Source organism: Epinephelus moara, chromosome 7 (genome assembly GCF_006386435.1).
Source record: "Epinephelus moara isolate mb chromosome 7, YSFRI_EMoa_1.0, whole genome shotgun sequence".
Taxonomy (NCBI): domain Eukaryota; kingdom Metazoa; phylum Chordata; class Actinopteri; order Perciformes; family Serranidae; genus Epinephelus; species Epinephelus moara.
This window is the reverse complement of record NC_065512.1, coordinates 27,630,587-27,654,656: the sequence shown is the minus strand read 5'-3', so window position 1 is coordinate 27,654,656 and position 24,070 is coordinate 27,630,587. Positions and strand designations below refer to the sequence as shown.

Sequence of the window (24,070 nt, the reverse complement as noted above, 5' to 3'; positions counted from 1 at the left end):
ACACAATTAAAATCCAGTTTAAGTTGTTTGGCCAGTGCGGGGCTACAGCCATCCTCCACGGCCGAGGAGGGCTCACCTTTGGTGTGGTGTACTTCCTGGAGTGTCACATTGTTGCACTGTTGGTCATGGTAGGTATTTCAGGAGGTTTGAGCTCATGTTTTTCGCAATGGAAAGAGTCTTAGTACCACTGCACACAGTTTACATTTGACAACAATGCACTTGTTATCTTTCCTCTCGATAAAATCGGTGTAATCACTGTAACTGTTTCCATCTTCCAAGACAGCTTGCTGTGATAGATTGTTGGATTTCAAATCAGTAGGGGGTTTACAACACAAGTAAGGTTGTAATGAGATATTTGTTTGGGGAGTAATCGTGTATTATTACCGAAATCTTATTAGTAATTTGTTACACTACCAGTTACTGGGGAAAGTAATATTGCAATATTCTCTTTTCTCCTTTCCTTCCCTTAACCATTCTTATTTTTGTCAAGTGAAGTTAACAGCAGAACAGAATTTATACACATAAATACCAACAATGATGCCGAGACCATCTTTTTTCCTCTACCTCTTTTGTTGTTCAACTGAAGATCACATGCAGTGTCATGCTGCCTTATCACCTTTTGTTGTTCTCTTTGGGTGCTGGTGAAGAATCTTTGTCTGCATTGAGAGTTTTAAAGGGAAACACAGAGTAAAGGTTTTTATCTGAGACATAAATGGGAGTATGAAGTGCAAGGGCAAAAGGAAGAAATGCAGCAAAATGTTCACTGTAAATTTGTTGTTTTCTTTTGAAGACTTATTCCCTGTATTTTCTCTTTTCTCTGGTGAGAAGGACCCCTAAGGTTAAGACATCACATCTTTTTTGTGCGTCCCTCTAACGCCTGTTGACAACAACAGTTTTGACCAAACTGAGATGTCTCCCTGAGTACTTTTTGAGGCAGCTCGGCTTCCTGTTGTTACAATATGTCCTTTTGTCCTCCAGTGCAGGTTGGGCAAAAACGATGACACTGTCTCAGGTGCATTATGTAAGATTTATGCATTGTCAAGGCAATGTTGATTTATTTATTTGGCTGCTTGTTTAACAGGGGCGTTTGAAGATTAAAATACAAACTGCAGGTATCACCTGTCCATATAGTCCATAAAAAAGTGAATTGGGACACTTTAAGTCACAGTGTGAATGTAGTCAGACTTTTAAATGACTTGTCTTTATGGCAGGGAAGTAAAACATTTTTTTGTTCAGCAGTTCCCTCATGCAAATGGCTTGCGTAGAAATTACATTTTGTCCAATTTCCCTCCCTGTGTATGGGTCATAACTAGCCATTTTGTCTCACATTATGTATTATGACAACACGTCTGCCAATTGTATGAGAGAATTCTATTTGCTCACAGTGCAGTTTCCCTTCAATAATAACTTCACTAGAATTAAGAAAAATATTGAAACAAACTAAAGTATGTTTATCATTATCAATTTCTTTCCTAGTTTTAAGAAGCTGATAATAGGTGAATACATAATGAGCGGATAATAGACTAAGTGGGTTAGAGATCTTGCAGTGGCAGCCCTGTTGCACACACTGTTGGTCCTGCAAAAACATTATGAAATACCATGTAAATATTCAGTTCATGCACATTGTGATCCGAGTTTTTCTGCTGAGAGATTGTAATGAAGCCATTAAATCAAGGAACGCTCTATCTCAACCTTAAACCAGCATGAGCCAACCTTAATGGTTTTCAACTGCCAATCAGTGCTCTGGCATATTCTACCACCCTGCGTAAATGAATTCAAATCCTCCTTCCTCATACTCGGAGAGCCACCCGATGACACGCAGCCTGCCTGGAAATGGATGTCCTCCGGAGAAGCACTGAAGTGATTCCTGCAGGTTATTTAAAAGGAAAAGTGCCATGGGACTGTCAGATCATGGTCATAAAGAGGGTGTTAAAGGGTTTCCCCCACAAGGGGTTATGAATTACATGGTAAGGGGTTGGTCTCTTAATGCATTTAGCATGGAGAGACGGAGAATGAAACAAGGCACTTTGGGAGAAAAAACACTGGCAAAAGACACATAATGAATTGACATTTAAGACAGTTACGCTATAATTGGTGAGATACAGTATATGCAAATGACATGAAGTTAGGCATTTTTCCAAAGTATGTAGCCGCCATAGCTGAGGGCTCCACATTAATGCATTGATTCCTCACTGTCTAGTCTAGTCTTGTCAAGTCAAGCCAACTTTATTCATTTTGCCCAGAATCACAGATTTGTCTCAGAAAGCTTCACAGTGTAAACAGACCCCACATTTGAATAAGGATGTAAATTCACACACAAAAAAAGAGAAACAGAGCACGGATCCATCAGACATCCAATAGATGTCACCTATAGGAGTGGCAGTGCTGGATTAAAGAAAAGGTGAAAAGGTTCTTTGCACTGTCTTTGCATTATGTATGTATTCTGTTAAGTGCTCATCGTGTACAGTGCACAGAGACCCAACCAACCACCAGTCCTATACTGAAATACTGTCCTTCTGGAGGTTTGCTCTCTGAGTTAGTGTGTGGTTATTTGATTAAACCCAGATTAATTTAAATATAAATGTGTTACAAATACAGTTTGACACAGGATCCCTCTGTAAACACTTGGCATCAAGACAAGGTAAAAATGCAGGACCTTAAACCAGGGTTAACTGTTGTTTGCCACTTGGGGGCAGCAGAAACAAGCTATAAACAACACAGACATATTCTCACCCTTATAAAGTTGTTACCCTTTTGTGATGGTCCAATATTGAGCCCACACTGTAATGGACTTTACTATATTATAAAATATTATCACATTTTTTGGAAAAAGGAAAAAGCAGTTTCACAATGAAGCAGATGGAAGACTCTACTAAATGTGTGTGAAGGATATATTCAGGATGTCAAACTCACTCAGCAGCAAAAACAGGCTAAAAGGCAAAGACAGGTATAAGCTAAAGCCAAACTATAGGCTACAAATGACAGTGTAAAAGTGAACCACCACATCACTGGCAATCAAGACACAAGACAAGGAATGTATAATGTAAACAATATAAAAACAGAAACAGATTTTCAACAGGCGATGTGTCATCACTGTGTGTGCAGACGAATGGTGTTTGGCTTCACCCCGTGTCACTCACCCTGACCTCCCGCCGTCTGCACACACTGCGATGACACACAGCTGGTTGGATATTGGCAAACCTTCCCCAACCCCTTTTACACAGAGATCGTGCTATAGGGCTGCTACGAAGCCCCTTCTTTATACTTCCTGCATGGCAGCATCATTCTGCTCCAATGTGTGATTATACATGGCATCGTGGCTTTGTGGAATCAAAAGGGACGTGATGGACATGACATGAAACAACACACCGTCTGCCTCCGGTGTGACATGTCGTAGTGCTTTCTGTAATACAGCAAGGTCATTAACGTCTCAATAACAATCATTTACCATCTCTGTTATATGGTGCCTGATCTGGTCCTCTGTTCTGAGGATAAGGAGATCCCGGGCCTCATTGTTTTCCCAATTTGTGGACAATTACAGCCGCTATTCTCTTATTTGAGTTAGCTGCTAATTTGTGCCAGCTACTTTTTAAATCTCCGGTGGGTCGCACACATAACACGCCATCAAAACCTCATGCCCATGCCGCCAATGATGCCACACCGCAGACTTTATACTGTTTCGGCGCTGTTAATACTTTCTGACGCGGATTAATGGCGAGACCACTCTGCCCGACCCATTCTCTAATCGTACCTTATATACAGCAAGGCAAGGTGACATGATATTCCCGGCTTGAACGGGCAGTGTAAAAATGGCTGCATTTCTCGAGCTGGGTAGGTCTTTATTCTGTGTTGTAATGAATAAAAAGCAAAAGTAATGTATGCATTCAGTGGCTATACCTAGCTAACCCTACACTTTTCAGGGTTTGATTTTGGAATGGGAAAGAAATGCATATCTCCTTCCACCATCTCCAGGTGCCACAGGTGCAACATTTAGCCACAAAACCGGCCTGAAAATAAAAAAAATCTGAAATGTCATTGGAGCACAGCTGTGTAGTTGTTGGACTCTGTCAGAGCTAACTGCTGCTACACTATGATTGACCAATTCAATTGATTTGATTTTTTTTTTTTTTTTTTTTTAAAGATATATTTGGGGCATTTGCCTTTATTGGACAGGACAGGAATGTTTGAAAGGGGGAGAGAGAGAGGGGGGATGCCCCTGACCAATTTGATTTTGAGGGGTGGGACGTAGCAATGGATATATTGTAGTCTGTTTACTCATCCAGCTGATAAGGAGCAACATTAGCAGTCATTTAGCTTGTTTGTTTGTGTGTGCCTGCTTGGTCTTGGTCTCTACCAACACCTGACAGAAAAATGACTGCCTAATATTCCACTATGTTCACCAGCTGGATGCTAACATTGCCATATGCGCTGGGTTTTTTATTTTTTTTGAGTTTTTTTTTTTTCTTAGCTAAAGAAAGCTATCTGCTGCAGCTGAAAAACAAGGCTGTAAGAGTGCTGACACTCAGCCAAAACAGTGCAGTTGCAGCCTGTAAAACCAAAGCAATAGGCCTGTATAGTGTAAATAATAAAATTAGCAATGGCTGAATTCCATTGATTCCTTTCCTTTTGATTCAGTGTCTTGCCACTAAGTGTCCTATTACAACCCAATTACCAGAATAAATGTTTGCTCTGTATGGGTCTGCAAAACACTTATATGTTACATGTATGTTTCATATATAGCAAATATGTTAAAACTTTACATTTTTCATTTTTATGTTAGCAATGACAATGCTATGGTTAACATGTGGTTAGGTACAAAAACCCCTGCGTAGGGTTAGGCAAACACATGGCTTAAAATACCCAATTGTTGTCTCTACAGGCACCTCTGAAAATGTCATGACATGTTAATAAAACACAGCTGGTTTTGAACAGGTCTGCTACTCAGCAGCCATCTCGCCTCAGTGTCACACTGTCCGTCATCCCCTCCTCCTGATGTGAAACTCAGCTCATATACATGTAATCTAAACTGTGTCACTGTAGAAGTGTTTATGATAAGCAATAAACATACAAATGTAATATGCGGTCTGTGGTTTGCAGAGACATACACAATGCCAACATTTTGTTCTGGCGACTGGGCTGCCTTTCATATACAAGTACTCATGTGGTCCATTATTAATATTAATATATAGTGCTGAGGCCCATCTCATTTTCAGTTTATATTGTTTTTTAGTGGTGCAGACAGTATTACCAAACAAATCATCAATTATTCAACCTAATTGCTATACACATGAACATGGGGCCTTGGGGAACCCGAGGTTATGGAGCCCCAGGCCAGATGATTTGCCCAGTAGTGTAATCCAGCCTTGACTAGCAGAATTACACTATGGACAAACAGAATAATGATATGCAAGTAATGTACATACATAAGAGAACAACATGGGGCCAGAACATAGAATACCAAGTAAATATTTGGCGGGATAAGTTAGAGAGTTTCAGGTTTGTGAGAGAGTCTATGTTCAAACTCAACTCACAGAAAAATACAGACCTGAAACAAATGTTTAGATCTATTTTCCATTACCATCTAAAAGTCTGTCAGATTGAGTGACACTGTTTTCGACCTCAGAATGAGTACAAAGTGAACAATGCAACATTAAGTGTCGCAATAATTAGCTCTTGTAAACAACTTGAGTCACTCAGAGGAGTACAAAACCTCTTTTCATTTGCTTTGTAACTGCCATGCTGCTGCTTTGTTTCAGCTTGTCAACAGGAGTGCCAAGTCCCCACTTGGGAATTGCCCAAGTCAGCCCTGTTACCTTTGCTAAATTTGGTGCAAGATGTAACAAGAGAAAAATGCTCCATCAATCACGTTGCAGATGCCGGCAGAGAAGAGTGGGGGGTTCAGAGGCAGAGAAATAAACCAGTAGAAGCTCTGCCAACAACCATTTCCTGGGTGAGATGATGGGAAAACTTCGCCGTACTCTCTGGGGACATCATTTGTGAACGCACCGGCGTCCTCCAGAGCCCAAAGTTTTAGAGCGGAACCCAGGCACTTGGTTGGGGTGTTTGAGCATTTCTAAAGTGAAATCCTCCTTTGCTTCTGTTGCCTGCTCCATCAGATAAAGTCTGCCTGCCGAGGCTTAAGTGTGTCAATGAACGGGGGGGAGGATCAATGATAAGTGCAGCTTACCTCCTCAACTGCTCCGCACCAGCCAAATAGAGATTAAACCATTTCAACCTAATAGCACATGTCAGTCAAAAGTCACACTTGAACTCTTCTTTCAGGCCCCCGTCCCCACCTTTGCCACCTCCCATTTTCTAATCACAGCAGCTACAAAGATGCTGCAATTTACAGAGACATGCAGAGTGACTATGGGAACTAACAGAACCCATTTTTGCCATGGAGACCCCTTTGTACCACATCAGAGCCCGAACTGAGATCTGTAATTGTGTCAGCCATTTCTCTGAATCCTCAACTAAGACTCACTTTGAAGGTTACCATTTGTAACGCATTCAAAAGTACACTCAATACAAACATGCATGCACACACCCCCAGATCAAAAGCCTCAAGGCCTATTATTGCGTAAAATACAGCCGTCCTTCTAAACACCAAGCTTTTGTAAATGGTACTCATTTCTTGCTCTAATCACTGTTGTGGATATTGCTAAATTGCCACTCTTCCAGGGAATTACTGGACTGAACCCCACAACCGTGGCTTTGATTTGTTGTTCAACCATCTCAGATGTGAATACACCCTGTGGTCTGTAAATGAGAGTGTCTGTTGTTCCTCCAGCATCCCTTATTTAGACATCACAGCACTCATTAGGTGCATCAAGCTGATATCAAAGTCAGAACACAGATGTCGATGTTGTGGAGAATGCCGGGACCATCGCAGTGTCTCTTTAATGATACGTCTGCCGTCTTTTCAGCTCGATTGTTATTTCGCTGTCATTTCTCCAGCGACTTCTCAGCTGACCTCTGTTGCTATGGGATTTCTATGACTTTAATACTGTCATCACTGCCCTCTTTAGTTTGATATTTGGACAAAATGAATATAATAATAATAATAATAGTGACAATAATGCATTTTATTCATAGGCGCCATTCAAAGGACCTTATGCAACACATTTAAAAACCAACAGCAATGTATACAGACATAATAAAGTCAAACAAAGCAGTCATATGCAATATGATAGTTAATAAAATAACTAGGCATATCCTGCGTCTGTTTTGAGCATTGGTCGATCATCTAGTAACAGGCATAGTACATAGGCAAGTATGAGGATGTTCACAACGCAGATAGTGGTCTATGCAAATTTGTGGTTAAAAAGCAAGTATATCTTCAGCCTTATAATCAGAATTAAACTGAATACCTGATCTTGAAAAGGTGTGTTTTCAGATGGGATTATAGGGTGGAGTCTATATTGCAAACATCTTGTAAAGATGACTTTTTATTGCTCAGTGGAAAGATGTATGACAATGTGTTATAAATGTTTGGAATTTAGAGGAGAAATCTGTGAGTCAGCCAAAATTTAGGCACATTTTGTGACTTTTTTTTCTCTTTCAGCCGCACTTGCTTTTACCGGTTATGGTTGCCAAGTTATGATTGGATCATCACTCCTTGGGGGAGGGGTTTAGCAAACGGTCCTATCGGGATTTTAAAAAGTATTATTAACTAAGATTTACTGTAGTTGCCGAGTTTAAAGACTCAGTATGTTGGATTCAGGGGGATTTATTGGCAAAAATGGAACATACTATCACAAGTGTATTTTCTTTTGTATATATCACCTGAATATAGGAATTGGCATGTTTTTGTTACCTTAGACTGAGCCGTTTATATATGTAAGGAGTGGGTCCTTGTTCATGGAGATTGCCATGTTTCATTGCCATATTTCTACAGAAGCCCAGAATAGACAAACTAAACACTGGCTCCAGATAGGGCCATTCGCGTTTAATGTCGGCCACCATACTTATCAGCCCCTCCACGATAGAAAAACACAAATTTTTTCATGTGAAACTGCTTTATTCAGCGTTTTTACCAGCTTAAATCACCGGGTCAGTTTGTTTGGGGAGGTAAAGACCTCTGTGGATAATTCGTGAAACGTCTGCATCAGAGGAAAACATGTGAGCGCACATTAAGTGCTTTAAGTCTGTTTATTGAAATATGTGTCAGTAAAGTTGGGAGTGATGGCAGGTTCCCATCCTGCGTTTTGGATTTTAAATGTTACATTATCTTTTTGTTTCCATGTACATCACGGATTGTCCCTTTAAAACTCACAGGAGATCCCCGATGAATGACTTGTAAAATGGACATTTTCTGCAGTGCAGCAGTTTATATGAGGAGCATAAACAAAGAGATGATGTGTCCCCCACAGAGACAGCTCCTCTGATAGGTGGTGACGTGACGGCTCATTTTAAGCCGCCTCTCTCTTATTGTCTTTTGTTTTCTTTTGAAGGAAGATTAAAGAATCTCTTATGCCATTTGATATTTCAGTGGGACGGTAGTACTATTGAGCAGCTTTGTGCAGGCTTTGTGTGGTGGGTGATGGGAATTCATTCAGATACAGCTTATCAAGTCCACAAGGGACCGAGACAGCAGACTGCATCCAGAGGTTTGTGGGTAATATTCAGTAACTTGCCCGAGCAGACGCTCAGTTTATTTATTTATTTATTTTTTCCATATCTCTGCCTTCATTGTAATGCACCACAAGTATGATCTTGTCTCAGCCGGCGTGTGGACTTTGTCATGTTTATGGTGATGTTCATGATAGGAATCTATTCTCTTCCAGGTGTACACCAGATATGGGAAATGCTACACTTTTAATGGCAACAAGACGACATCCAGGAAAAGCAAGCAGGGTGGAATGGGAAACGGGCTGGAGATCATGTTGGATATCCAGCAGGATGAGTATCTGCCCATCTGGAGAGAGACAAGTAAGCCTCAAAACTATTTGTCCAGTGTAATCCCATCATATGCTACAGCGTGAGATACCTCTGCTGGGCTTTAAAATAACCTGCATCCATTTCTCTGGGTCACGTACTGTAAATAATGCATTTCTTGATTGTATTCCTGCAACCTGGAAAATGTGATTTGTAAGGGGAAATTCCTGAACACAATACACCACCTCAGATTAGTGTTTGCATTGTAGGTGTCACATACTATTAATCCCTACTGGGGCTTTTTTCAAACATGACTGAAATATGGTTTGCCGTTAGCGTCAAACTGAGTCCAAGCTGTCAGATGAGGCAGCCATCTGAAATTCCCTTGTACTCTCCCTTTGCAATGCTCCGCACTCCTGCTCTGTTTCATCCTGAAGATGAGACATCCCTGGAGGCCGGCATCCGAGTTCAGATCCACAGTCAGGACGAGCCTCCCTACATCCACCAGCTGGGCTTCGGCGTCTCTCCGGGCTTCCAGACCTTTGTTTCATGTCAGGAGCAGAGGGTAGGTCTTCTTCATCACAGCTCACCATCCCTGCTTCTCTCCCACCCCCCACCACCACCAGATTACTCCTCTCCCTGCAACCATTCGCCCCTGGTGGTTCAGACTGGGGTCTAATAAATCTCTGTGTGCTTAGCTGACCTACCTGCCCCAGCCCTGGGGGAACTGCCGTTCCACCAGCAAAGAGAAGTTCCCAGGATACGACACATACAGCATCAGTGCCTGCCGTCTGCTCTGCGAGACCAACGAAGTCCTGAGAGTGTGCGGCTGCAGGATGGTGCACATGCCCGGTAAGATCACCCCCTAACTCACAGTTACACAGAGCCCAGCAGGTGCCATGGGGAAAAAATCATTTGTGTGCATGAATTACAAATGCACACGTATTAGTTATTCATGCTCTCCACTGTCAAGTTATTGTTACCTTAGAAACAGAGAAGGAAAAAGAATTAAATATAAACTAAGAACAAAATCTATGTGTGGTTGGAACTCAGAAGCACACCAACATGAATCATTTTAATGTTAAGGTCATGACATAGCATATCTATATATATATATATGCTATATATGTACACAGCTCACAGTGGGAAAATCTAAAGTATAAAATACTTCAACAGAGTTAGTATTGTCAGGTATTTTTAAAATTGTTTTGTGTGATTGAACACAGCCAGCCCAGTATTTGCATCATATTTGATGACCAATTGTGCAAAACAAGTCATCATTTTTTGGCCCACTTGAATATTTCCCAGCACAGACATAATTTGGGCTGCCACATGCCTGACCTCGATGCTTGATATCTGGAGTGGAATGCTCTTCAGCAGCGCTGGCAGCTTTTTGGACAGTGACTCTTCAGACTACATGAAAGTCTCGATGACTTTTGGATCCATTTGTTCATACATCTCAGCTGTCTGGCAACTGTTCTGTTGTGCTCCTGCGGCCCTCATTAATTATTTTGATTGATTATTTTTATCAGTCCCGGTTGCTCTCGTGTTTAGTTTCCACTGGTTGGTGGAAACAAGTAGCTCTTAGGATTCCTGCCTTTATATAGGATTAATTTAGCATTGACTTACACACTGAGAGATTGCCTCCAGCACACAATCACTTTAAAATCTCTTCTGATTACAAAGATGTGGCACAGAGCAAATCAGGGTGGTTTTCTAATTCACACAGTGTCTTCTTATTTTTTTAATCATTTTTCCCCCCCAAATTTAAGATAAAAAAAATCAACTGGGCCTTGCATACTGAAATCAATTATTATAGTGTTTGATATCTGTAAAAAAAAAAAAAAAACAACAACTCAAAATCTATTAAGGTTTAGTACACAAGATATCAGATTGCATGGATGGGCAGGTATACTTCAGTCTCATTTGTATTAAGACTGAAACACAAAATGACTTAAAATTACAATGTGAGATGTTCATGTTAAACATGGACAAAGATTTAAATAAGGTAAACATACGAACTATAAAACATATAGAAGTAATCCCTGTGAGCAAAAACCTCAGACTTCTGACTGTTCTGAATAATCTGTTGCCATGTTTTTTTTTTTTGGCTTCAAGCTGATGTCAGCTTGTGTTGATATTCCTTATATGGTCATGTGCTCCAGGCACGCTACTGCAAGTGCTAACATTACATAGCCCACACTGCTACATGTAGCTACATGCTAACATCGGAGAAAGCTGTTGAGTTTGCCTCAATTTCGGATCATATTCCTGCTGGAACATGTTCAGTTGTGAATATTTAGGTGTTAGGTAGAAAGCGCTGTCGTAATCCATTACAGTCATTCACGATCATCGTTTTAAATCACTGAACTGTACTTATTATATTGCAAGTGAATATAATACTGCAAAGCTCAGGTCTGTTGTGTCTCGACCTGAGCTAGAGATGATGATCCATGCTTTTGTGTCTTCCAGACTGGACTACTGTAACTCTCTTTTTACCTGTCTAAACAAATCTATGAATCATCTTCACATAATCCAGGACGCTGCTGCTCGACTGTTAACCAGGTCAAACAGGTCGACCCAAATCACTCCCATTTTAGTTTCCTTACACTGGCTTCCCATCATGTTCAGGATTCTCGGTCAGGCACCTGAATACATCAGTGATCTCCTCCATCCATATATTGTCAGTAGGTCCCTTAGGTGTTCAGAACAGGACCTACGGGCTGTCCCCTGCACCAGACTCAAAACAGGGCTTATTTTGGGGGGAGGGGCTTAAAGAGACATACTCATACTGAGGGTGAATATAGTTGTTCCAGCACAGAAAGTAGAGTAGAAACCTAAAACACAAGAATGAACCTGAAATGCTACACAGTACATAAATTAATAAAGTGGTGACAAACAAATATATCAAGATAAATCGACAGTTGAAAAGGTGATGACATAAGCAGAGCAGATTGATAATCAGATAGCACATAAAAGACATGTCACAAAGGTGTGTCAGCTAGATACCCGTCACTGTTGCTCCATCACTTAAGCAGTTTCTCTTCTCTGACACGTGAGTCCAGCAAACACAAACTAAGACGCTGAGACATCGTCAGTGTGTGCGTCACCATAGCCAGGGTGCATGAAGTCAAAGAGCTGAGTCACTGGATGCGAACTGTTTGTTGGCTGATGTGTCTGATAAGTGGGCATGTTTGAAGTTGTCGCATTTAGAAAGTCACAATATATGCAGGAATCACTTTGGCTCCCACATCCACACAGTGCAGCTGACATTCGCGGCCTTGTTTAGCACTCTTGACAATATGAGGAAATTTATTGATGTGAATAAACAACACAGTTTGAGACATTTGAGGCAGGAACAAGTTTTGATACTGATTTAACCCCACACTGCTGTAACTGAACTGATGCCAGGCTGATGAATATAAACGCTGCCATTCTCAGGTTCAAATTTACATGTCAGTCACACATCTCAAACTTCCATTCGCAGGCTGTAATGGCCGCACCAAAGTGGCGGTGGTCTGATCTGTGGAGAGAAATCGCAGCTAATCATTTGATCTCGACAGGCTGCGAAGCGGACACGTTTCTAATCAGTTTGTGTGTGCTGCGGGGTGACAGTACCTGCCTCGCTGCAGGATCGTGATTGTGTTGCAATAAGCCATGAGCTCACATTTAGGGGGAAACTGGCTGAGGTGGCTTTTGACTCCAATATCACGCTATCTACATGGGAACATCTCACTGCTTTGACTTCAGTTACCCCTGTTTTGCCAAGTCTCAGACCCATCGTATGCCCACCCAAGGCTTCAGGTTCAAACCTATAAAAGCCCTCCGTCTCACTAATCAGTCTCAACTAAGAAAAAGAGCTATTGAGTGGGAAATTTTTAAATTAATAGATAGTGAGGGCTGTTCACAGAGCAGAGGTCTTCAGAGAGCAGCAGAACCACTTTGCTTCCATGATGATGTATTACATCAGATATGATATTTATTATATCAGATGTAATAAATGTGGAAGCTTTTCCAGGCCATTTGCCCAGTCCGGCATTAGAAGAGGGCCTCTATCAGGTAGCGGGAGCCTCACATTGGTTCACTGCACTTATCAATAGAGAGTCAAATTTATTGTTGCATATTAAGTTTGCTGAAATTCCTTCATAAGCTTCCAAGGAGCGATTGGTTCAAAAGCTCGCCAAGGGAGCATGAGGCCAGCCTGTGAATTGAAAATCTTTTTACAGCCTCGATTTGACAACACGGTGCTGTATCAATGAAACGCAGGAGTGCTGCGCCTTACACAATTTACAGTATCCACTTTTTTTTTTCTTCCTCCTGCAGTCCTCTGAAGCCACAGCTGCAATTTACAGTTTGCTGCTCCAGATTTGTGTTGCTCAAATTTTTATTCACTTTAATAGTTTGCTTTTAAGAGAATGGCACTGATGTTTGTAATCCATTTCTTTCTCATACTCACTTACATAATCCAGCAACTGTTTACAGTCTGTTTAACGTGACAGAAAATTGTCATCAGCGTGCGTTTACATAATCCATTTGTTTCCAGTCTGCTGCTTCTAGTTTTTCAGTCTTTTGTACTCGTTGAATTGTCTTTCTGTGGTTTGTGTATTTATGTTTCTTGTCCTTTTGAGACACTGAGTTACATTGTTGTTTATGTTGTTTTCATATTGTTCTATTTGTTGCCTTCATTATGTATTTTGTGGCATATTTATGCATCTTTGTTTGTTGGCAGGATACCACAAAAACAACTTCATGGATTTCTAAAATTTGGCCAAACCGGTGATCAGTTTCTGAGGTGGCTGTTTTGTAAAGCATTTTATATTTTTTGCTCATGACTCCTGAACTGAGAGGCGTAGAAGCAAAACTGTGTTTTCCTGGATTCTTTGGTTCAAGATTAATATTTTAGTATGTCGTCCTATTTCTATATTTGGATGACCACCAGAAAAAGGCTTTTAAGTTGTTCTTGTTCGTAGAGTGTGGACAGCATACAGAGACACGGCACAGCTTTTGTCTCCACGCTCAAAATTCCTAAAAATAAAATACATAGGATGATTTAAAGTTATTTTTTTTTCTTCAATCAGTGATGTTTAATGATAGTTTATATTGTGTCAGATCATTGCAGGTTATTTCTATGACAGAATAACTTGGTTCAGAAGCAACTGAATGTGTGAATGGACTCTCTTCATAGCATCAGACATTATTTCACTGTGTATTAATTAACATTTCTGAGTGATTGGGAAGGAGACTTCCACAAAACATTAACCCCATGAACATTTCACACACACACACACACACACACACACACACTCCTGCCAATTAATTGTGCTGCTGATGAATACCTGTCATTAATGGCCCAGGCGATTTGTTCGTCTGCGAGGAAGTGACTCATTGATTGGTTTTTAAAGACTTTCTAAATATGCGTTATGGGTGAAGACAGCATGTTCCATTTCTCAGTGCAATCAAGGACAGACGTCCAAGACGGCCCGTGCTCTATGGATGGAAGTCGTCCTTTGTGTGCCTGCCCTCATTTGAAAATGACTAATAAGCTGTGGAGTGTTGTTCACAGCCACGGTTGCTCATTGCAGCAGACACGGGTCACTGATCATTTTGTTTCTGATTGATCAGACTCATTTTCTGTTCTCCTCTCCAGGAACTGCAGATATCTGCCCTCCCAGTAAAATCAACTGTGTTGACAAAGCACTCGGTAAGAGACAATCTTCCTTCATTTCTTTTCTCATTACAATAGATTCCCCCAAAGGGAAATGGAAACACACTCTGTAAATATGATAAGGATTTTTTTTTCTCTGTAATACAAATACCTGGAGGTAGACTTGATATTTTGAAATTACTTTTCCTCATTGTGATTTAGTCACTTTAGAGCTTGATGGCTGTGCTGCCTCCATTGTTGAACTGTTAATATTAAACCAACTCTCCATTCCTGCATATCTGCACCTCCCCACCCTTCGCTGCAACTCCGACCTCACTCTCCTCCAGCAGACATCGAGACTGAACAAAGGTGGCTTGGTCTCAAAGGCATCACGGTTGTAGAAAAAAAGAAATTGTTCATGGTCATGGCAGACATATAAGTACAATTATCATTTCTCAGCCAAATAAGCCAGAAATTTAATTATCTCTCTCTTTGCTGAATTCAAGCCCTTTTTAAAATATGGTTGAATGAAATCTTAGATATATCTCACGAGAGTGGGCCATATTCATCTGGGTCATATTCCTGAATCAAATAGTGTGAATACATTCAGCCTCCATGAAAGGTAATAAATTAGAATATCATTTATATATTTATATTCTAAGGTTGTTTTGTTCCCATATCAGACAAAGAATATATGCCATCATGCTCCTGCATACACATAACCTTATTGTTAGATTTATGAAATAAATAAATCATCAATTTATAATTACTGCTTTCAGTGTTCCTCACTGTTTTTGTCTGAACTGAATGCATTAAGAATTTGATGAGAGATTGAGAAGAGCTATTTACTCTCGCCCAACCCATACGACCACACAAATTAGTGTGGTTGGGTTTAGGAAAACAATCATGGTTTGGGTCAAAATATTTATGTTAGTACGTAACTGAGCTTGCATAACATAACGTGACAACATGATGTAAAGTATGTAACGAATGTATGTTCAAACAACTCAGTGTTTACTGTTGGTTTAATAAAGGACACAAACAGCGGCTTGTAATTTGCTGTGCCCCAATTCGGATGCTTCCATGAGTACACTTCCATGTACTGCACTGTGTACACTACTCTCATTTCTACAGGGTAGTATTGTTTCAAATCAAACGCCACAGTTGTGCACTCACCAGAGATGACAATCACAGCATTTGGCCACTTCTTGTTCGTCTCTTTAAAGACAAATTGCAACCAGATGGAGCATTACCGCCAACATTTGACTGTGATCATTGCCTGCCAAAATACCTCCCAGCTTGTTTGCATGCTCACCGGAGCAACCACAACCACTGCAGTTTCCTCAGCCGCCATTTTCACAAGTTTGGTGGTCCCTTCCCTTCTGCAACCCGGCCAAGATGGCGACTGTTGAGAATAGGCTTGTTCTCGAGATGAACTGTGCCTTAAAGTGGACGAGATCAGGCAGCTGCAGCAGGAGGCAGTGATAAAAAGCTGTGGTGTTGTTGGACAGTTTCCCGACAGTTTCCATCAGCCTTCAGTCCATACAGGAAGTCACAGAAACACTCACATCCTGTCAGATCTAATGCTGATTTATTACAAATGTTATCAGACTCATGTATCAGTTTATTCTCAGTCTCCAATTGTTTTAATTATGACAGAGTAGCCTATTAAAATGCTTTGTAGGTGACCTGGAATTTATGTTCATGGTTCAACCTCCATTTTACATGAATTCTCATGCAAGTCAGCATCAGATCAGTTCGCTGCTGCAGAGCAGACCTGTCCCCACAACTACAGAGGCTAAATAAATTGCGTCTATTAGGTTAATGTTTTCAGAGGAAAACAACTCAAGACAATAGCTTTCATCAAAGATCAGTCAGATAGAGTCAGAGTTTCACATCTGCACAGATGTTGTATTCAGAATCTCTTCCCACTGACCACAAGTCTTTGTGTTTCTAAATACTTCAATGATTAAAACAGTCCAATGTTAATATGCCACAGCCTATAGTTTATGATGAATGTATTCAGTCTCTGACTACTAAACGTCACCATCAGTCACACAACATGTTTTCTGTTCACAGAATAAACCTTCAAATCAGACAAATAAAATCAAACTCTCTCCCATTCAACAAAAATTTTGATTTATATTAAACCCATCTTATTGAGTCAACATTTAAACCAATCAGCTGTTTGGTCAGATGAGAGCCAGGCGTTTCCCATCATGCCTTGGGTCTTGCAGTCAGCGGAGAGCAACTGCAACGTCAGGATGAAGTCGGACACAAATCAAACCGACGTGCAATGTGTGCCAATCAGGTCTGGCTCATCTCAAATGAGCCTAATAAAAAATGTATCCAGCGTTTCACACTCAATTTTTTGACCATTAAGAGTACACCATCCGGGTACTAGTAGTGCACTTAATTTGCCATACATGTCAGTGTTAACACACTTACGCCCTCAAAGTAGCAAGTAAAGTACGGAAGAACACAAATAGGATGGCGTTTATTTTGTAGGCTAACCCAGAAACATCACCCTGGTTACCTCGACAGAAAAGCCCAGTGGGATTTTTCCATTATAGTTTGGATGATTGCATTTTGGTGATAACACTTTAAGGAAAGTTTGAATATTGAGTATTTTTGCTTTGTGATATTACTGCATTTTCCAAAGTACAGGCTCTGAATAAGTCCTCTTGACACAATTCTCTTTAAGACACAGTCTGTTTTGGGGTAATATAATATTGCTAACTTATTACGGGTAGTATTATGGGAGATGATTGAATCATAGTTTTGCAGTCGAAATGATATCCTGTATCCTTACTTGTGGATTTGCAGTAAGCAGATGGTGTTCAAGAAGAGGAACAATAATAAAAACCTGAGATTATAATATAAAATGTTTCATTTACACTTGAGCATTAAACTGTAAATTGAACAAATATTCCAAATAATATCTGCATTCATACTTTAAAGACTAAAGCATTTAAACAATTTTGCAAATTACCATAATCCACTCACTTTAAATATGAATTATTTATTATGTTTGTTTCAAATGCATTTAATATTTTAATAGAATTACTCTGAGTCACTGGCTACAAAACAGCAGCACACTGAATGGAAGAGCCTGCTGAAGAAGCCCTGCGCTCTCTTCTCTCTGACCTCTGGGTGCACTGTAACGATGACCACAGGTTCAAGAGGAGGTGATGAAGCTGGAGGAGCAGAGGCCGCTTCTGTGGTAGTTTTTGGGCCCTCCTCCAGGCTTGGTTTCCTCCCTGTCCTGGACATCAGTAACATGAAGTTCAGTAGGAGATGTCGGAGGAGCTGGTGGAGAACTTGTCACTTGACTGGATAAGCTGCTTTGTTTCAGCCAAGCTGGTGGTCAAGCCATCCTGCACTGCAAAAACTATGACAGGTTCATCAAGACGGGTCAGTGGAGCCGGGGGAGCAGGAGGCACTACAGAGGCTGGTTCCCTGGTGGGATTTGGATCCTTCTCCATGCAGGGTTCATCATTTTCTTCCCCCCTGGAATCAATGTCATCAACAAATGAAGGGTTGGAGAGCCTAGAACCACTGTGGTGGCTTCTGGGTCATTCTCAAAGCAGGCTCTGTTGATTATGTCCTCCCCTGCCTCAACATCAGTAAAAGATGGAGGTTCAGCAGGGGATTTCAGAGAAGCAGGAGCCACTCTGGTAGATTCATGGTCATTCTCCAGGCAGGGTTTGTCGTCTACATCCTCCCTGGCCTCAACATCAGTAATAGATGGAGGGTCAGCAGGGGGTGTCGGAGAGGCTGGTGGAGTTGACACTACAGTAGAATTTATCTCTTGATTGGCAGTTGGCGGCTCATCACTAACAGCCAGGTCTAAATGACCCTGGAGTGGAGTGTTAGCAGCAGGTTCAATAGTGCTTGTCAGATAAACACTTTAGGGATCTTGGGCTGAAACACCCCACTAACCCTACCACTGCAACTTCAACAATCTCACTCAGCAGCACTGGCGTAAAACTCTTGATCCTGTTCACCAAGACCTCATGTGGATGCATCTGTCGGATCTTTGTCATGCCAGACTGGACCATGTCGTCCCTGACTGAGCGGGAGAAGGTGGCCTGATGTTCCACAGTGGCAAGAGTGTTGAGGACTTGGTCCAAAACAGCCTTTGTAACCCCATTTTGCTAAGTCTCTGGGAGGACATGTTTAAGAGGGGGCAAGGAGGAAGCACCCAGAAGCCCTGCAGGACTCTGGGAACAACCTCGAAACACCACCTCTTTTGGACTGAGAAGTGTGGGGCTGGGAGCCTCTATCTGCTTCTGTCACAGGATCCTGATGTAGTGTTTGGCCATGGTGAGAACTTTAGGATGTCTGTAGGTTACAGTAATTAAAATAATTTTTTAAAGCACTTTGGAATATCAAAGAGATATTAAAATGACTGCAGTGTAACCGGTAATAAATATGTGTCAAATATAGCCTACTGAAAGTTCGGAGGTAAGGCCTCTGGGGATTTGAGGAGCATCTGGGCTTTAAACTCAACATCCCTCATTTTGTTGCTGACATTTACTGCCCACACCTGAAACAAGGAATTAGGCATAAAGTGCAGTTTTGACATTGACATGCAGCTTTAGAGGTTAAAATTAGCAGAGTGTAATAATCTAGTGTAAGTATTCCCAGGACTCTTGTCTTACAAGCATCAGCGAAGGTTTGACATCCTCCTCATCAAAATCCTCCAGTTCAAACTCCCAGAGGCTTCAGACAGAAATAAGTTTTATTTTTCCTTTTACTCTTAACACTGTCAGAGTAATATTAGTGCTGCATGAGGAGAGTTGGAGTTGTATTGGTAGAGCGTCTGTATGTGTCTCAGTAACTTACTGTTCTGTCAGAGTATTTTTGATTTCCTCCAGAAGGAAGTTGATCATGTCTTCAGCAGTCACCTGAGATGGGATCTGGTTTTTCTACAGAAGCCTCAGGAGTTCTCTCACCAATAAAATCTAAAAAAAAAATGCACAGGTCTTTAGAAAATACATTAAGAAAATATCCCCCACACCATTACACCACCACCACCAGCAGCCTGAACCACTTATACAAGCCAGGATGGATCCATGCTTTCATGTTGTTTATGCCAAATTCTGACCCTACCATGTGAATGTCGCAGCAGAAATCGGGGCTCATCAGACCTCCAGTCTTCCAATTTTGGTGAGCCCGTGCAAACTGTAGTCTCAGTTTCCTGTTGTTAGCTGACAAAAGTGGCACCCAGTGTGGTCTTCTGCTGCTGTAGCCCATCTGTTGTTGGTTCAGAGATGGTCTTCTGCAGAACTTGATTGTAACAAGTGGTTATTTGAGTTACTGTTGCCTTTCTATCATCTTGAACCAGTCTGGCCATTCTCCTCTGACCTCTAGCATCAACAAGGCATTTTCACCCAGAGAACTGCTGCTCACTGGATATTTTCTCTTCTTCGGACCATCCTCTCTAAAATCTAGAGATGGTTGTGTGTGAAAATCCCAGTAGATCAGCAGTTTCTGAAATGCTCAGACCAGCCACATGGACCACGTTCAAAGTCACTTAAATCACCTTCCTTCCCCGTTCTTTATTTTTTTTTTTTTAAGATATTTTTTGGGCATCTTTAAGCCTTTAATTGATAGGACAGATGAGTGTGAAGGGGGAGAGACAGAAGGAGTGACATGCAGCAAAGGGCCACAGGCTGGAGTCGAACCTGGGCTGCTGCGGCAACAGCCTTGTACACGGGGCGCCTGCTCTACCACTAAGCCACCGACACCCCTTCCTTCCCCATTCTGATGCTCAGTTTGAACTTCAGCAGGTCGTGTTGACCATGTCTACATAAATGCATTGAGTTGCTGCCACGTGACTGGCTGATTAGCTATTTGTGTAAACGAGCAGTTCAACAGGTGAACCTAATAAAGTATACTGTTATTAATGATATATATAATGAAAAATCTTGAAGTAAAAAAATAATGTTAGGCCATAAATGAACTATGTAAAGGCTTGAAAATTATCGTTTGGGGGTACTGCGGGGGTGGGGTATTTACTAATGTGTTTTGTGTTGTAGAACAAAACATCAAAGTCTCTTAACCTTATTTCAGACAGCCAAAAACCCATTAAAAACCCACTGACTCAAGACAAGAGACACCAGGAGCTAAAATGCTAACTCATGTCTGGGTTTTAGGACTCATTCCTGCTGCACTCTATTGAGACCCAGCATTTGTTTGACCCATCCGTCCGCTCCAACCTCCTCCCTATGCTGACTTTGTCGCTCTTTTTACTATGTCACCCACTGTAAGCTGCGTATCTCATACATAGTGTTATTTAAAAGGTGAGCTTTTGAAAATGTATTTTTTAATATGTGAACAATTCATCCCTGCAAGTTAATTGGGTGTAAGTCTACCTGTATGTTTGGCAGAGCCTTTAGTGTCACTGACTGTACTCCGTCATTTATTCTCAGAACAAATAGCGTAACTGAATTACTGCTGCCACAGTTGTTGTCTATTAAATAACACGGTTAGCCTAACACATCATTTTGTGTATACATCCAGAACGATATCACTCTTGTAATATCATGTGTTGTTGTTGTTGTGTCTGTTTCTAATATGGTAGAGACCACTGCTAAAAAAAAAGTCTATAAAAAATGGTGTGACCTGACATTTTGTTGCACATTTTATCCATTAAATGATTTATCAAACTGTTAATTCTTCATTCAAAGGCTGCAATGAATTTGTTCATCCTCAAAATTACCCATACATCAGGGAGAAACGCTAACTACTAGTAATTTTCTGGGCATGGAAGTAATATAATTTAATGATGCTGAGAGCCGACTGCTCCTTCTCACTAAAAATACACATTTTAGCCTTCAAAAAGCCTTATTACTGCACTGAAGAGGCCGCTTGGAGAAAAGGCCTAATCGTCTACTGTACATCAGCTGGTTTATACTGCAAGGTATTTGTGTTGTTGTAAGTGCTGTTGCTATTGTTACCTGTTGTCTAATGTACAATGTGCATAGATTTACAAGTGGACTTGAACTGTAATTTAAGTGTCCTGATATGTTTTACAGTTTTAATGGACGCCTGCCAACCAATCAGAAACATAGGCCCATTATTTCTGTGGTCATACAAGAAACTATGACAGCAGACGTCTTTAAAGCTTCACCAATCGATATTTTTATTTTAACAATAGATCAAATTATTATGTGAAATGTGAAAGGGGTAACTCACAGTGACAAACCCACAGATATCATGACCTCTGCCATTTCCCTCAACACTACGGAGCATTTTAGTGTCTTTTAGCTAATTGTTAGGGAATTGTTTTGGTCTTACTGTTTAGGTTCATTCGCAACGATTTTGTCAGCCTTGTTGCCGCCAAAGCAAGCAGCTGTTGTTGTTAGTTAATGATTAGCTGGTCAACATAGTGGACTATTTAGACATTTGTCACAAGAGGTGTTGGGGACCAAAACAGAGCTTAAAGAAAAGTGAATATTGAACTTACTTTTGCCAACACAGCTCCTAATTGATGGTAATACTACTAATGTAGCCATTCAACTTTATGAGGTGTTAATTTCTAAATCTTGTGTTTACAGCCTGTTCTGCTGCACTCAAGGGGAAAAAAACAACCCCTGCTTTCCTCCCTTCACACATTTTCCTTTGTTGCAGCTTGTTTTCGCCTCTAGATTCTAGATTCTGGACAGTATCTTGTATGTTTCCCTGCTGGAGTGTTTGCCTGAACCAGTCTGTAGCTGTTAAACCACTGTTTCCATTATGTTGCAGCACAGCTACAGAAGAACAGTGGGGATACCTGTCCATGCGAGACACCCTGTAATCTCACCCGCTACGGTAAAGAGCTCTCCATGGTCAAAATCCCCAGCAAGGGCTCTGCTCGCTATCTCTCCAGGAAATACGACAAGTCAGAGGACTATATCAGGTACGGTGGGAACCTTCGAGACTAAACTCACATATGGGCAGTGATGTGGTGCTCAATAAAAAGGGCCATAAACTATGACCTTCAGTGTGTGATAAATAACACACAACCATAAATGAAAACAGACATCAGTTGTGTTTTCATACAAGCGTCAGTTTACATTTTGTCTTTAGGTGAACAGTAGATGTTGAAGGTATGAATTAGAAGGTCTGGTAATAACGAGTTGATTGTGAGGCACCAAGTTCATGCATTACATGTTTCATCTGGATATTGAATATATATCTATTATATTGTGTCATAAGATTTTGAGCTGTACTCTTCCTTTAGTTTATCCTGGTCTGTCAAACACAAAAAAGATATCATTACGAGAAGTCAGATTACCATAAACTTTAATAGATACCCCATTAGATGGATAGAGTCCACTGAATTATTTCATAAGGTTTTGATGACACATACGACCTGTCTGGCTCCACGTGATGAAGAGATGTTTGTGTTTGATTTTCATGGTCACCACAGAATAATAATAAGGTGTTAGGTGACTTCCTGTCTTTTCCTCCAGCAGCACCTAGGGTAAAATTTCTGCTCATACATAAAAACATCAGATAATCACATTGTAGTGACATTAAATATACAATAATAAAAAGATTGCCATGAAAATTTGGGATGTATTAGTCTTACTTTAAAGACCCCATGGACTTTTTTATGGTGCAACCCCCAGGGGGAAAAAACCCACTACTAAAGCTCAGTGTGAAATTCAAAATTGTAGTTTTAAAATAATATTAATATGTTTATAATAGCTTCATTATCCCTGTTTTTTTCCTTGTATAAGTAACTGCAATATAGCTTGGGCAGTGAACAACAAAATCACAATGTAAAAGCCATTTGCAGGAATTGGCTGGCACATTTATAGAGTAGTTTGGTCTCATTTTGGAGTAGACCACTGGCAGATTAGTTCCATACCCAATATTTTGTTATCCACTAAAGTTAGGCACCTTACATGAATCAATTCCTGCTTCTATTATCTTTGCCATCATCTTTTTTTATGTTCCACTACTGTCATGTGTACACGCTGGACACACAGCCTGTTCTGCACTCCCACTTCCCCACCCACAGACACACCTAGTGGAGATCTACACTTCGGATGGTAATGATTAATCGACGATCGATGAAGAATTTGATCAAACAATTCAAATTTAATCAATCAAATAAAGATCTGATTCCAAAAAATAAACAATGTGCAGACTCCTTTTACATTCTAGCTATCAGTAGAATTGTGTATTTCAAAAGCACATTTCAATGACTAGCATTAGCAAACAAAGGGTGCAAGATAACTGTTATCTTACTATATAATGATGAAAACTGTGTGTCTGTCTGTCTGTCTGTCTGTCTGTCTGTTTCACGTTTTTCTCCTCACTGACTTGGTCAATCCATGTGAAATTTGGCACAGTGGTAGAGGGGTCATGGGAGGATGCGAATGAAGCAATATTACATCAATTGGCCAAAGGGGGGCGCTATAGCAACCGATTGAAATTACAAACTTTGAATGGGCATATCTCATGCCCCGTATGTCATAGAGACATGAAACTTTGCACAGAGATGCCTCTCCTCATGAGGAACAAATTTGCCTCAAGGACCCATAACTTCCG

The 24,070-nt window shown here is 40.8% G+C and overlaps 1 protein-coding gene across 1 annotated transcript in view; it reads left to right on the top strand.

Moving 5' to 3' along the window:
• asic4a (acid-sensing (proton-gated) ion channel family member 4a) overlaps positions 1-24,070 on the top strand; it is a 125,479-nt gene that overhangs the window by 95,208 nt on the left and 6,201 nt on the right. The window contains exons 2-6 of the mRNA XM_050049785.1: positions 8,787-8,931; positions 9,315-9,442; positions 9,576-9,729; positions 14,525-14,578; positions 22,274-22,427. Of these exons, the coding sequence (XP_049905742.1) occupies positions 8,787-8,931; positions 9,315-9,442; positions 9,576-9,729; positions 14,525-14,578; positions 22,274-22,427 (635 nt within the window). The remainder of the gene's footprint in view (positions 1-8,786; positions 8,932-9,314; positions 9,443-9,575; positions 9,730-14,524; positions 14,579-22,273; positions 22,428-24,070) is intronic.